Source organism: Gambusia affinis, linkage group LG06 (genome assembly GCF_019740435.1).
Source record: "Gambusia affinis linkage group LG06, SWU_Gaff_1.0, whole genome shotgun sequence".
Taxonomy (NCBI): Eukaryota; Metazoa; Chordata; class Actinopteri; order Cyprinodontiformes; family Poeciliidae; genus Gambusia; species Gambusia affinis.
The window spans coordinates 18133913-18150418 of NC_057873.1; the positions used below are offsets into that span (position 1 = coordinate 18133913).

Genomic DNA, 16506 nt, shown 5'->3' on the forward strand with positions numbered 1-16506 from the left:
ATAATAACATAAAATAACATGACCTATGATGTTATTTATGTTATTTTTACACGCAAAGAACCCCGGTAAACCTTGCAGTTTTGAAACTGAGCGAAGCAGGCGTCTTAGACAAACTGAAAAACAAATGGTGGTATGACAAGGGAGAGTGTGGACCCAAGGACTCTGGAAGTAAGGTCAGTCTCACGCTGCTGCGGCCTGCAGAACGCTAGCCTAAAACTCATCTTGAATGCGCTACAGATTACTGCAACTACTGCCTTAGAAGTACCTTTTTTCAAAACTTTCTTAATCAGCCCAAAATAAATGATAAGCATGCTTGACATACAATTTAATGGTGATTTCTTAAAGTGGGCTATTTTTATTAGATTAAATTAAGGTTCTGGTTAACCCCAGACCAGAATAATAGCAAATACTTGTCCAGTTTCTGTAGCAATCTGCGGCAACACCATCTTCATTACAGTTCCAGTGGTATCAGAAATTCCCACCATTCATAATTTTTTGTTTATTCTCATTTGTTACTTTAGATTTGATGTCTTGAAACAAACCTACTCTTGGGAGTAGTGCTGATGTATTATAGTTATTGTCCCTTGCTTTTGTTCTTCATATTTTATCAGAATAGGATAATTTTACATTACTTATCTTTATAATAAGGGCTTAAAATACACATTCAAAGTTTTCTTTCACTCTTTGCAAAAATAAAATACTGAACCATTTAAGTAGATGCTACTAGGCCTGTCACAATAACAAATTTTGCTGGACGATAAATTGTCCCAAAGGTAATTGTGATGAATGATAATGGTGTTTTGAGACCATTTTAAAGTAATGTAGTGGCAAAATGTAAGAATACATTCTCAAAGATGAATAAACTTTAAATCAGTGAACATTTAGCACTGGAACCTTAAGACATTTTAAATATCCAAAATAAATAAACAAAACTAAAGAAGCAGCAAAGGAAATTAATTATGAAGTCTCTGGAAACACAATTGTCCTTCAGAAATGGCTATTTAAAACCAAAGCACCTAACTGAAAACTTTTGACATCCAGATTTTGGTAGAAAAAGAGAATAAAGAGAAAAATCATAAATCAAGCAACTGGAAATTATGGAGTTTGTTTTAATTTATTATGTGATTGATTTATTGCTTATTGTGACAGGCCTAGGTGCTACTAGAAAATATTACTCACATTAAGTTCCAAAATGCAATAAACCTCTTAATATTGTGTAATGATTTGAACATTATTTTTCATGGAATGTTTTCCAATAGAAAAATAAGTAGCATGCACCTGTGAAGTTGAAGGAAATTGATAAATGGTTTTCATTTTAACTTGTAATAAAAATGTGATGTACATTTGTATTTAGCCTCCGTTAGTCTGATATTCTCAAAATGAGCCACTACTGTTGCCCTCAGATGTTACCTAAAAAAGCTTTTGTTTATGGTGAATCTGTGATTGTGGCAAAAGTCAAAGTATTGACTCATCAGGGCTGAGTACATATGCATGCACCACACTATTTAGGGTCTTTTCTAAAAAAAAAAAAAAAAAAAAAAAAAAAAAGATTTGAAAACTGTATAATTTTCCTTCCACCTCACACTGATGTACTACATTTTGTTAATTTATTAGATAAATCCTAATGAAATTACAAATATAGTCAAATTATATGAACTCCTTCGTAATGCAGGTAAATTCCCTTTGAAATGGTTACAAATGTAGCCAGACGGAGGAATAGAATTGTATGCACAGAAATCTGAATTTTTTTCCCAAATATGGTCAGAAATGTTAACAAATGGTAGTAAAATTATAAACATCTCAATCTTAACTGAATGAATAGCCTTATGTAAAATGAGTTATTCCTAATACATTTAAAACGGCAATATGTAACTTTTTTCTATATATATTTATTAAATCTGTCGCCGTGTTTTGACAGCGTAGAATGAGACGGATAATCTGTGAAAAACAAAAATCAAGCTCCTCCACATTTTCCCTGAGCTACTATTGCAATCTGAAGAATTGCTCCGCTCTCAAAAATAATCAATCAGAACCAGGATTGGCTCTTGTTCTGATTGGTTCACAACCTATCAGAACCAATGAGCAGCGAGGTCAATCTGAAAAATGTGCTAATAGCAAAGAAACGACTTACCGTTTATGCTAACTAGCCTTATCATCTGTGGCAAGCTATGTTGTGGTGAACCATCTGTAGTATAGCAGATAGCAAAGCGAAGAGGGTGAGCATTTAGAGTGATTGACGGCTCTGAGACCCTCCTCCTGTCTCTGATTGGTTGTTTCTGATTGGTGTATTTCTGCAGTTTGGACTTGGAGTACTGGGAGAAGGTAGAGGAACTCAAAATTTTCACATTCTCTATCTTATACTGTCATGACATAAAGATAATCCTTACAAATATGTAAAAAAATATATATTTCAGAAACGTTACATACTGCAGCTTTAAAGAATATCGTCTTAAGTCCATAAAAAACATGCTTTAAATCAAACAAGAGCTAACATATTTTCATATTATATTTTTATGTAGACATAGTTACATCTCCTCTCATTAAAATTATTTTCACTTTCTTTTTGCGTAGTATTAAAATAACTTATACAATATAAAAACCTCTGTATGTTTCTAAAAATATTTGTAGGTTACTGTCTTTTATTTATTCTCAGAAATTTTGAAATCTGTTTGTAGTTGTACTTTTGTGATAAATGTGTTTTTAAATGTGTTTTTCGTAGTGTTTGTGGTGGCAGTAGTGAAACTTGTAGCTAGTATCATGTAATATTGTGATTAGTCCTATTACTTTAATGTCTTTGTCAGTAACATAAAAAAACTTACATCAACAGAATATTTGTTATTTTGTGTTATCTTCTTTTCTGTGTCTAACTCACTCTTCCTTATTCTCTCTGTTTCTTCCCTCGTTTCACCCCTATTGATCACTTTGTCTTTCCATTCGTCATCCATTCGACTTTTTTCACTAATTTCTCCTTTACTCATCCATATCTTTTCTCTAACCATCTTTTTTTTTTTTTTTTTTTTTTTTTTACAAACACCTTGACTCCTCCGTCCTTCCCTCGCTCTTCCTTCCTGCAGGACAAGTCGTCTCAGGCTCTAAGCCTGTCCAACGTGGCTGGAGTCTTCTATATCCTCGTTGGTGGCCTGGGTCTTGCTATGCTGGTGGCCCTGGTCGAGTTCTGCTACAAGTCACGGGCCGAAGCCAAGCGCATGAAGGTGGACCTTAGCCCCCCCCACTGCCCCAGCCCCTCCCCCAGCACCCAGAATCTAGCCACTTATAGGGAGGGGTACAACGTGTACGGCTCCGAGGGGGTCAAGATATAGGGGTAGGATTTAGAGGCTCCCATACATAGGTGGGGTTATGGTGGTGTTGATCATGGTGGTAGTGCTGTAGAGTTTGTTTTGTGGAGGCTGTCGCGCCACGTTCTTGATGTGATGAGGATGTGGTCAAGCATTGTGGAACCAATGTACCATTTTTGTGTTTTGGCTGTTTTACTTTTGTTTTGTTTTTGTTTGTTCTTGTTTTTTTGTTTTTTGTTTTTTTGTTGGGGTTTTTTTTTTACTTTACTATCCCAACATTTTCTTGGGTTATTTATTTATTTTGGCTTTAAATATGGTTTGTGCTTCTTTTGTGATTGAAGTTAGATTTGTGTCACCAAAACTTGGCTCCATTGTCTTTGGCTGCAGATCATGAGGATGATGGTGATGATGATGAATCTGATGATGATGATGAGGAGAATGACAGTGATGGTGAAGCTCTTGGCTGATAAACAGACTAGGCACCTGCATTGTTATTTTAGTAAATTCATAATAATATTGGGATGAATCAGGGACGCACAACTCCAGTGACATACATTACCTGCATGATTAAACTTCTAAGTAATTCATTTTTTAATTCATCCATGTATTTTTTTGAAAAATATAACACGTTAACTATTATGAGTTAGATGTATGATCTCTTGTGATATTACATCAATAAAGGACAAGGCAGCAAATACAGATGTAGACAGATTCTAAATTAAACATTTGGTTTATATTTTTACCTAAATATTACCATTTCAGCAACAATAAATGTAATATTGGTAGTAATTATCTATTAAAAATTATTATTTTTTTTTTTGTTGTTGTCAAACAGTAACAAAGTTAGTTTATTTTTGTATCTTACCAACCTGGGAGCATAACCTTGTTACCAAGGTTCTCCTCATTAAAATTTGTGACTGCTTCTGGCAACAAATTAATTAGCTACTGTGTGGACAGCAATTATCATGAATTTGTTTCTGACTAGACCATGTTTAGGTGACCTGATAATGTGACTGGCATCTAATGAAGAATGTGAAGTAGAAGCTCCTAAAAGGGTACACATTCTTATTTTAGCAACTTTTCAACTACATTCAGGCCTAAAGTAGTCACAGTTGAAATCAGATGTTTATATACACACATAAAAAGACGTATACATAATCATTAATCAAGAAAATAGTTCATATCCTACGTACAACAATAGTCTATCTGACACCATAATCTAGATCACCTATATAAAGAAGAAAGGTAAAGATACATAAGATTTTTTGTTGTCATAAAAGTGCCCTTAAAATACCTGAATTTCTTTGAAAAGCGATAAAAATCTATTTATTATTTGTGCTTTTAATAGTTACTGGTTGTATGGCTCTAAAATATGCTATATGAAGTCTTATAGATAAAAAAGAAATAGGACTGCAACACTGTGTACTTTTAATTTATCTTTGCTTACTATCATTTGACAACCTACATATTTAGTCATTTATTTGCAGCACATTGCTATTTTCACTTTGTTCTCGTTCATCAATCCGATCAAAATAGTGACATTTATGATTGAATTAGGTGTTGTGATCATACATTTTCCAAACAAAATGTTCCTTCAGGATGTAAAAGGCAGAGCTAGAAGTATATTTTCAATTCAAGAAACCAAAGATAAATGAGAGCACAGTAAGTTCTGTAGGAACTCTGATTGCTATTAGCTAACAGCGTTTTCACTCATGCATTGCATATTCACTGTCTCATCCGCAAACTGGAGTTGTGCAGCTCTGCTGTCGATCATCCAAACGGCCCTGTTTGACTTATTCCAGTCCTGGCAACTTTAAAACAGCCCACCTACTTACTTTGCATCAATAGAGAGGGATAATTGATGAGCAAACACTTCATATAGAACAGCCACTCAGTGATGTTGCAAAACCATGACTCATGTTTACTGATAGCACCGAGCAATTACTGTGGGGGTAGGTGGAAGAATATGCTGAACCCAGCTCTATTGGCCTGCATAGCAAACCATTCAGACGTAAAACAAGATGTATTTCACCTCCAACTAAAGTGGCTCAGTCTACGCCCAAAATAAAGTATTGATGATTAATCAAAGGACTCGAGGTATAGTAATTGTCAGCTTCAAGATTGGCGTTTTATCTGCTAAATATACTGGGAGACAATAATCAAAAGCTGTTATTGAAATGTTATTTTAAAAATCTTGCCATCTGGACTTGAACGCTAAGACACACATAGCGTTTTGTTTTCTGTAAGTGTAAATAAATCATCCATTAAGAGGGTAGGTCTGAGTCGAAAATCTGTAAACAAAGAGTTATGGCGCTCAGAAACATGAGGTTTTATTTTCAGGCAGCAGCCGCAGCTGTTGCATCACTTGGTTGCCTGTTTGCGTGAAGCAGAGGTGTGACCAAGTCACTGTGTTGCAAGTCTCAAGTAAGTCTCAAGTAAAGACAGGTAAAGTCGAGTCAAGTCTCAAGTCAGGAACCTTTAATTTCAAGTCATTTCGAGTCGTTTTTATTTTGTATTTTTTTAATAATTTGCAATTATACATAAAATTCAAATAATAGACCATTTGTTCTTTTTAAAATATGTATTTATCTCAAATGATAGAACGTGTGTAGCTGAACACAAAGTATAAAAAACATTTTTAAATTGGACCACTTTATTGCGCAGTTCTGTTAAACTTGATATTCAATAAAAAAAGACAAAAATGCTGACATTTCCACAGCACAATACAAAGAACCATAACAGCAGTTTTTTCCTCTTTTCTCTGACCTGGTCACTGAGTGAACATGTATTTTTAAGTGTCCATGTTTTGAGTGACATAAGAAACAAAACAAATATATCAACTGAACAATTAACAGAAATCTGCAATTGAGGATACTGTATTTCAGTTAACTATTCTGCATTGCATTTGCAAAAGACCAAACTGACCAAAAGTCTGTCTGTCATTTGTGCACGATGAGGACGTAAAATGATGCCACCATAGCTGAAGACGCGCTCCACTGGAGCACTGCAAGCAGGCACTGCCAAAACTCTGGTGGCCACATTAAACAGTGAAGGAAGAGTGTGCATGTTCATTGCCTAGAACAAGAGGGCGTTCTGTCCATCAGCAATATGGAGGTAATGACTTAGCTGTAGTGCTGGACTTGTCTGGACATCCTTCTTCTGCCTCTTACAATAAGCAGCAAACAGTCCTCCATCGTCACAGTCCTTTTGATCTTTATCACCAGGAGTCACGTGTTGCTCCAACTTTGCAGGATCTGCAGCATTTTCCTTTTTCCTTTTTTCTTTCCCAGCAAAGCTATACTACTTGGAAATGGGTCTGTGCGACATGTGACAGTCACGCCGGTCAGTGCATTAAGTCAAAAACAGTTGACTTAATGCACTGACTGCAGTAAACAATATATTGTCAATATAATTTCCCAACGTAGATGTCTTCAAATACACCAACCATCCTTAGATGGTACTAGACCCGGCTCGTCATCATGATGGGACAGAGAGACTCTGTTCCCTGTGTTCAGGTCCAGAATCTGCTTGCTGTTCCGGAGCCCCGCTCACTATCCACCGGCTTTCTGAGCTAACAAGGTGCACATTGAAGGACCGGATTTATGGTAAATCATCACCAATTTAACCGGGAGTACACATGCTAACACGAAGTTAGCTAAAGCCAACTATGTTACAGCAAAAGAAAAGTGCCACCTACCGATCTTTGTGAAGCTTCAAATGCCGGACAAAGTTGGACGTCATGGCATCTCCATCCGATATTCTCTTCTTGCATGTTTTACAAGTTGCAGTTCGTTTTTTAGTCGAAAGTTCATAACCTACGTAGCCAAAAGAAATTACTTGCGGAAGCATATTCGAGCGGTTATTTCGTATTTCGTTCCCTGATCTCTGTAGCTTCGCCGCGTTTTTTTAAACGTCCAAATCCTGTTAATTTGATTGGTTGTGCTGCAGCTACGTACACATCCATACATAAGGAGAGAGGAAAAACATAGTGACGGTCTGCGCATATTGATACGGAATGAGTGAAATTAATTAATGACGCCACTTTATAAATAATGTGTTTTAAATTTTAAGACTTTGAGTAAAAAATATCAAGTCTTTTCAAGTAAACAGCTTCAAGTCGAGTCAAGTCCCAAGTCAATGGCATGAAAGTCAAAGTCAAGTCCGAGTCTTTGAGCATTTTTTCAAGTCAAGTCTCAAGTCGTGATTTTAACGACTCGAGTCTGACTCGAGTCCAAGTCATGTGACTCGAGTCCCCACCTCTGGCGTGAAGTGTTAACCACATCTGACCACTGTAGTCAGTCACTCCCTTTCTATAAATCTTAACGTCTAACAGAAAATAAACACTCCTTCACATTTTCCTTCTGTCTTTCCGAGGTCCTCACCTTCCCAATTCTATCCTTTAAAATCCACACCTGAATCTCACAAACTACAGAGCCTCAACCCAGAAATGCATGTCACCCCTAAATGCAGATGTCTACTTCCCGAATCGTGTCTACCTATTGTTTGTTGACTGTTGCCTGCTTTGGCATTTGTAAAAGAAAACTGTACATTATGATTACACAGCATATGGAGATGGAGACATGAATGTGTTGTTTAGATTGCATTTAGCCCATTTTTAGTTTAGGTTTTTAAAATTACATATAGGCCATGTGCGACATTCAACCGTAGAGCAAAGTTGAATTGTTTTGCATGCAAATGCATTTTGTTCCCTTTAGAGTAGCAAAATTATTTTTTAACAGCTTAACAAAAATTTACTGGTGGAGCTTTTGAGCAGTATGAATAAAGTCTCTACAAACTGTCTCTACTCCATACTGCAATTATGCAATATTAATAAAAAAAAATCTAGCTGAACAGTCAAGTGTGCATTTCTTTTGATGCATACTTGAACAGGTGTTCTCTCCTGGAAGTACGGAGTTTCAGCCAGTAAACTTTTACTCAAAAAGTTTGCTCTTAGAATATGTTTTAACCAAAGTATTTTCTCCAACCAATAACCTAAGAACAAATCACTGAGAACAAATCTACTAATAATCTGCTTTAGCAAGCATTTTAAAATTGTTTCCCAAAGCTCATAGTTGCATTCTTCTGATGTCAATTTTACAATTTGATAAAAAAAAAAATTAAAATTAAAAAACTAATTCAAATTCAGGCAATATCACACAATGATAACATAAAAGAATAAACAGTATTTTTGCATATCCTTTTGCTTAAAGAAATGATGTAGAAAAGGAAAAGTAATCATGTTGTTTTTTGTTTTGTTTTTGTTTTTTTTTTCTATTGCGGCACATTATCCTCCAGATTTACTGGTACTCCAGAAAAAGATGTGTAAAAGCTCAAAAATGCATTATTCCTTTTATGCACATTACAGTTTTTCTCAGTCGCTTTTGTACATTTTTCAGAGCAGAAGTGAAATTCTCAAAACTACTTGTGCATCCTTTAAATCCTCCTGTCACTTGTCCACATCGAAAAAAAACCTGTTTCTCATTTCTTTCAACAAGTTTGGTATATCTATTCAAGTGATTGTATATGATTCTTCACTTTTTTCCTACATTTTCAATTGCTTATGCCATGTGGATCAAAATGAGTCTCTGTTGAATTGTCCCCACAGCATTTAAGCACAAGTTCGACATATAGACTGGCTTTTGCTGATAATCCACGGTGTTTTGCTTCTTGTACAAATTTTTTTGAGAAGGGCACTTACTGTTTTGCAGATGTCGAGGATGATTCAAGAAATTTACCAAAGCGGCTGAAAAAAAAAAAATTCAAAAGAAAATAAAAAGGAAACAAGAAAAATAATTAGTTTTACGTAAAATAATTTTGTCATTGTTACAAATTGGAAAGAAAGAATGATGTGCTATTCATCATAGCACTTCATGATGAATAGATGAATAGCACATCGTATGTATATGTATGTATGAACCTTCAGAAAATGCCTGTGACAAAGATTAAAATATGGCTGAAAAAAGATTCATGTTTATCATAACTCCATATAGGTGGAGGTTAAAACTTGTATGTGCAATTAGATTTTTATAAATATTACGTAAAGACTTCTAACAGATTTTTCCCAGATGTGCCAATAAATGTGGAGGACGCTGTATATGTTGCTCTATTTGTGTGACGGTGATAACGTGAGTGTATATTTATATGTTGTGTGCACAGGCACATGCATGTGTAAGTGGTCTGGGCATGTTGGTCAGCAGAAATATCCATGTGTTCAGTGAATGAGTTGCATTTATCAGATGATTCCCATGTTTCTGTGATGACTTTAAAAAAAACACAAAAAAAAACAAATCATCTCTCCACCTCCTTCCTATGTCCTCTCCATCTCTTCTCACACAGCTCTCTTTCTCTGAAGCCATGCGGAATAAGGCCCGACTGTCCATCACGGGAAGCGTGGGGGAGAATGGCCGCGTCCTGACTCCAGACTGCCCCAAAGCCGTGCATGCTGGTCACGCCTCCCTCCGACACCCCGGCCTTGCAGTGGTCTCCTCCGGACTGCCCTGAAAACCAAAAACACCTGCCGTGCCTTAACCACACACACAAACATGAAGACTATGAAATCAAAACACACACACACATAAACACACAAATGCTTGCAGCATATCATATTCACACACACACACACGCATTATAGAGACAGAAAACTGAACAAAAATACTCAGAAACAGAGACATTTTTAAACACTTGAATACACAAGAGCGAACTCTGCGAAATCATTTCACCTTCCTGCTGCCACTGGCTCAATTTACAAAAGACAAAATGAACTAAAACTGTGAAGTGAGAGGTCCAGAAAAAGAAAAATGAACAACCAAGACTTCACAGTTACCTATAGCATTAAGATATTTTTTTCTTCTTGATGTTTTTTGTTTTCAGTTTTGGGAAAGGATGATATTGTGATCATTTCAAGCCAACGTAAAAGCCAGCACAGATTTTCATTATTACAAAAAAAATAATAATCTGGGACAAAACCACAAATCCAATCAGACCATGATGATGGTGGCAATAAAGATGATTGAATCTTTCGAAAACACCTAAAACACGCCCGTTCCTACTCTCTTTGGATATTAATGGCTCTTAAGCCACACCCTCTTGAAAAAGGCCTCAGTTATTCCCTGCAAACAGTATTTTCATGATCATCATCATGGTCACCATCTTTACTTGCCTGCAAAGTCTGCGTGTCAGATATTATAACTATTAGGAGACCAGAAAACTGTAAGCTTGAACGGTTAGACTGTGCAAACCTTCTCCTTTGCCACAGACTCTTAATACTAAATGAAAAAAAGCCTTTTTTAACGTACATACAGAATAATCTTTTTGCTCTAAGTCAGCTGGGTGATCAACTATTGCAGTACTGAAATAACCTCGAAATGTGTGGCTACTCTTTGCTAAGGAATACACAGAAATTTGTAAAAGAAAAATATATTAATTAATGTTTTTTTTTCATCAGTAGTAACATTATTTTAGTAAAACCACTAAGCAGACAGATGAATATTAATTTTTGTTAAGCAGCAATGGTAAAGTTTGAGCTCAAGAGATGAAAACAAACATATGGGCAGATCTTTAATGGCTCAAAATGCTTCTCAACCTAACCACTGGGAAGTCAGAGAACTTTGCAAACAGAAGTTGATGAAGGCTGCGTGGAACGTTGGTTTAAAAAGAAGTACAACCCAGAACTCAGATGCTACTAAAAAGGTGAGCTACAGTGCCTTTCAGAAATATTCGTTCTCCTTGAACTTTTCCATATTTTATTATAGTACAATCTCAAAATTCAATGTAATTTGTAAGAACTTTACAGATAATGGACTAACACAAGGTAAAGCAAAATTATGAGGTGAGAGGAAAATGCAACTTCATGTTGTTTCTTCTTTTGATCAAATATAAATTGCGAAAGTGCAGCATGTATTTGAACTCCCAGATGAGTCTTAAGTCTTTCTTCCAGAATTGCTCTGCATTTGCCTTTATTTGTCTTCCCATCGACTTTGACCAGCTGTCACCTCCTACAGGAAAAGCATCCCAACATTACCATCTTGTTTCACATATGACGTATTCAGGGTAGTCTGCAGCATTTTCTACAAACACAGTGTTCCATATTTAGGTTAAAAAGTCTAGTTTTTTAATCACTTTCTTCCACATTTTCTGAGCTCTCTGTGTGGCTTATGGCAAACTATAAACAGGACTTCTTTTGTCTTCTTATCTTACCTCTTTTCAAAAATATTTTTTTTCTTTCCCCTCTTCCACAAAGGTCAGAATTGTGGAGTGCATGACTAACAGTTCTCTTGTGTGGACAAAGTCTCCCACCTGAGCTATGAAACTCTACAGCTCTTCCAGAGTTAAAATGGCTTTTTTTTTTTTTTTTTTTTTTTTTTTTTTTTTGCTAATTCTCTGTTCTTTTCTTTCTGTATATCCTAATTAAATCCATTTTAAAGGTAATTGCTACCATTGGATTGAAATTAGGGGCAGCAGAGTGAAATGAATCAAGACAAGCTATTTTATACAAGGCACTTTGAATTGTCTTATTGCTGAAAATGTGCTATATATATATATATATAAAAAAAATTATCTTACCTTACCTTACAAATGCACCTTATACTTTTCAGTGTTTTATTTGTTGAAAATCTATCTTTTAACTTCAGCTTCATGATTATGTGTTACTTTGTGTTGGTCTGTCACGTAAAAGCCCAAATAAAATGCGTTAACATTTCTTTGGGTTAAAAAGTGCCACAGCGTGAAAAATGTCAAGGAGTATGATTCCTTTTCAAGGCACTGCTTTAGGCAAATTGAAATATTTCTTTGTAGATCTGCCCACAACGCAGTCACCACCAATTGTTTCCGCTGGCCATAATCAAGTTGAAAACCACCGGTCTATGAAGACTGAGTGCGCCTGATTGATTTTAAAGGCTTACAGGTACATTTCACAATTTAGCTGAAGCTCTAATGGGCACTTCGGTTGTTGTTCTACGCCCTCTGATTTTTCAGTGGCTGGGGCAGAGGTACCAGAAAGCTTGCTTTTTAAAACAGTTGTAAATAACTGCGTAGCAAATCAGAGCTCACCTGTCTATTTTAAAGCATCTTAGATAACAAATCATTGCAATAATGAACATAAAAAGAAAAATGCCACAACTTGTAATTAAGTAAAAACTCTTTTTTTAAATAAATCTACTTACTTATATATATATAAATATATATGATGCATATAAATATATCTATATGACAATAGAGAGCTATAGTAAACATTGATCACTGATTGTCAGAGGCCATGACACACATTCTGTTACATGGCTGTTTCTTTTGATAACTTGAGAACATTATGACGCTATAGTCATCGTGTGTCCTGATCCACACTGAATGTCCATCTGGCACTCGCATACACACACACACACACACGCATACACAATGTGCACATTTACATTGTCACATTCACAGGGTCAGCTTAAAGTGATCAGTCGAAAAGAAATGTCATTATCATCTTTTTTCTATATGAAAAAAAAAAAGCTTTTAAACCTCTCATTTAAAATCTTTCTGTTCATGAACAGAAATGATTTGAGTCATTAAAATTTTGTGGGAGAATGTAAGAAGTGGGTTTCCAGTTTCCATGGGTTTGGACTGTTAGAAGGACAACGCAGTGTGACGTTTCAAGAGTGTAATATTTTCGGGGCATTTCAAATCAACTTCGGTCCATTTTGTTGTCTCTTCTCACCAGGTGTGAGTCCCGCTGCAGATCGAAATCCAATGTTATTTCAAATTAAACAGGGTTTTTTACATCAACCAGTCCAGTTTTTTCTCTTTTTTTTAAACTCTTGCATAATGTATGGGATTTGTTTGGGCTTTCATACTTTCACTGCTGGCCCTGGATACAAAACAAATTACATATTACTATGATATCTAATGAGCTTTTGGCTAACAACAATGTGTCCCAGGAATGGATTTGCATTGCCGCTGTAATATAGCATGGCAGAGATTGTATTACAGAGATTGTGTTCATTTTACAGTCTGATGGTGTAATTGGGAGAATTTTTTTATACCTGTGCTTCCCCTTTGAGCATTTTTCTATCTTTCCCTTCCTCTAATTTTTCTAAAAAACTACTTTTTGTATTCCCTTTTGCAAATGAAAAGTGGTTTATTATTATGAGCAATAAATACACTGCCTAATAATGAGACAAAGGTAACTGATAAACCAACTGATATGAGGTTTGTGAAGCTGTTTGGTCCAGTTTTCACACAAAGAAAAATGAACAAAAATCCTATCTTCAAATTGATCAATTTAGAAATTTGGAGTTACCATAATTAATGTCAAACCTAATACTTTCTTGAAAATAAAGTTGTACTACAAAAAAGGTTTATAATTGACCCTTTTAAGTTGATCTACTAACTTTAATTGCTAATGTATGACTTTTTCTTTTCCATGAGTCACAACTAGAATATTTCCATAGGTTACTTATAAATACAGTATAAAATGGGAAACACACAAAAACATTTGATTAAGGTAGATCATTTAAAAAAAAAAAAAAAAAAAAGAAATGCCAATGAGAAAATAACTTCAAAGTCGAGACAAAGCTGGTTGAAGACCCATATTCTGTATGTAGTAGCATCAAACACAGTATGAAGAATGCTAAAGATATCTATACATGTATAGAAGAATTGCAGCAAAGGGTGACATCTGGGGGTTACAAAGTCTTCATATCAGTAACTTAGTACCTTCAGTGCATATCTTTACCAGGGTACCAGTGTTGGTGGATGGCGACATGCAAAAATCAGTCAGCTCTGAAATTATTCATTCGATATTTTATTCTATTTTTGACCAACCATGAAGTACAGTGCACACATTGTCCATTTGGAGTACGCTGGAAGTTGTCAAGAGAAGGTGACTTTTTTAACCATAGGAATGTTAAGGTGGGAGGAATTGCAATCACACATTTCAAACAAATCACACCGGTATTATTCCTGCAACCTTTCTCAGTAAAATAAACAAATCTGAAGCTTCAATCTGCTAAATAAAACTACTTATGCCTGAGTTCAACCACAAGATGAGCAAACTTTGCGTGAAAAATGGAAAAGCTGTGCGTTTCCATGGTTTCAGCATATGCAAAACCAGTTATTTTATGACATTGTTGTGGGGGTGGCAAGTAGACGGCAATAAGCTGTGCTATCAATATTCTGGCATTAACACTTTATCTTTTGTTTCTCAATGTTTTTCTACATGTTTTCTTTACTTTTATAGTAAAACATCAATTCCAAATCTGAGGTCTTTCTGTAATTTTTGTCATTGATCTCACATCTTTACTTTGATTTAGTTAGACAATATTCATAGTGTACTAATAAACTACATAAACAGGAGGGGGCAAAACCTTTACAGAGCTCACAGCCATAAAACGTGACAAAGTTTTGTCAGGTTTGTTCATTTAAAAACAAAACTTCCAAATAGTTAACAGCATTTCTAAATTACTGATTCTCAATTAGCCTCTTTTCATGGAACATTAGGGCCTTCAAAACAAATTGTTTTGTTTTTTTGCATTACAAAGTGCATTGCAGCTGATATTTGTTGGTTCTAGTATTTGGTTTGTTAAACTGGAAAGCTGCTTATAATCCCTAAAGGCCGCAAATCTCACCTCCAGTGTCCTTACAGCCTTTTTACAACCACAAAAAGCAAATAAAAAAGGTAAAGTTTGTCTGTAAAGATGTAGGCTTTACTGATTCGACTAAAGATTTGAGATAATAAAGCTGAAGGACGCTTGACATTTCATAATAAATTTTTGGTTTGAAAGTAAAAGTAATATTTGAAATCTTGAAATTTTGGTGGATGTGCGTGCCAAGTCATTCAAAGGTTTGTTTGTCAAGCTTTCATATCCTCCTCCTGTGGTTTTATAGAAAACACTCCCTGTGATCCTAAATCTAAAAATAAAGGTGGGCATTTTTAACATTTACAATTTTGATTTTGAAAACCTGCATTATTTAAACTAATTCCATCAAGTAAAACTACATGGCCACTTTTGAACAATGGATAGAAAAGACTCACAGTGCACCAGATGGCACAAAAAAAATCTTTCACGCTAAGTTTAAGAAGTAATGACAGTTCAATGGTTTTTTTTGTAAGCCACAATACACAGCAAAAAAAACTAAAACTAAATTTCATGCATCTTATTAAAGTGTGAAATATGTTAATTATGATCTTCTTTTATGAGAGAATTGCATTCTCTACAATAAAAAAAAAAAAATGCATTTTTAGCTTGTTTACCTCTGCAGCAGCAGATCATCAGCTCTTATATAGCAGAGTGTGAAGTGGTGCTTGTAACCTTGTGAGGCTTCACCAGAGGACTCTACAATCCTGTAAGTTTGATTATTACTTTGGGGGTTTTTTCAGCATTGACATGGACACTGGATAGAGCTAAATGCAGAGCAGGAAGGGTGGGGATTTACCTCTCAGTAGCACAGCATCCTTAAAGCTAGAACTCTATTGGAGTGTTTGGATCAAAACTTGTTCAAGTTATAAAGTGGTCCAGTCAAAGTCTACACTTAAAACCAACTGAGAATTTGCAAAAATAGTTGTTCACGGTTAATCTCAATCCAATATGACTTCAGCTTGAAATGTTCTGAAGCGAAGGCTTGAAAGCAAAGAGTTGAAAACGTTGTGTCTGAAAGAGCAAACTTGGAAAACACCCACCCTAAAAGATTTGCAAATGTAGTTGCATTGAATGATGGTTTGACAAAGAATTGTTCCAGGGGCACAAAATCCAAATGTGCACCACACTTTTCAGATTTTTAATTTGTAAAATACCTGACTGCTTCTCGCACAGCATGGCCGTCCAAAAGAGGACGTCTCATTTGGACGTTTTTAAAACTTTTCCAAATAGTTTCACACAATCTCAAACACTTCAGTGTCACTCAAAATAGGCACATAAACTAAAACCTGTCTGATAGAAACTCGTATTCGGTTGTGATCACACGCTCTTTCAGGGCAGATGTTGGTTAAAAGAGTTTGCATGTTGCCAAGCATATTGTGCTATCAAGACATTACAAGGCCATTTATAGATGCTTCCAAATAGGATATTCACTGTAAAGTGTAGCTGAAGATGAGATATAACACAGCAACACTCAACATAAAAGAAGACAAAATAAAGGCTTTAAAATTATATTAACATAGTTGCTTTGTATGTTTTCTTCAAGCTATTTTTGCCAGTCTTGATCTACTTGATGTTCTTCAGTTGTATGGATTCCT

General features: G+C 35.4%; 1 protein-coding gene across 7 annotated transcripts in view; it reads left to right on the plus strand.

Annotated features, from left to right (window-relative positions):
- The window catches only part of gria4a (glutamate receptor, ionotropic, AMPA 4a), a 121546-nt gene extending 107116 nt beyond the window's left edge, over nt 1–14430 (plus strand). Inside the window, exons 16-18 of one of the 7 annotated variants that reach the window (XM_044118619.1) lie at nt 59–173; nt 3075–3212; nt 9633–14430. In XM_044118619.1, coding sequence (XP_043974554.1) covers nt 59–173; nt 3075–3212; nt 9633–9797 — 418 coding nt within the window. In that variant the 3' untranslated portion in view covers nt 9798–14430. Of the gene's footprint in view, nt 1–58; nt 174–3074; nt 3323–9632 lie in introns of those variants that run through there. The other 6 variants (XM_044118623.1, XR_006370800.1, XM_044118620.1 and 3 more) reach the window with 6 other exon arrangements.
- The last annotated feature ends 2076 nt before the right edge of the window (nt 14431–16506 follow it).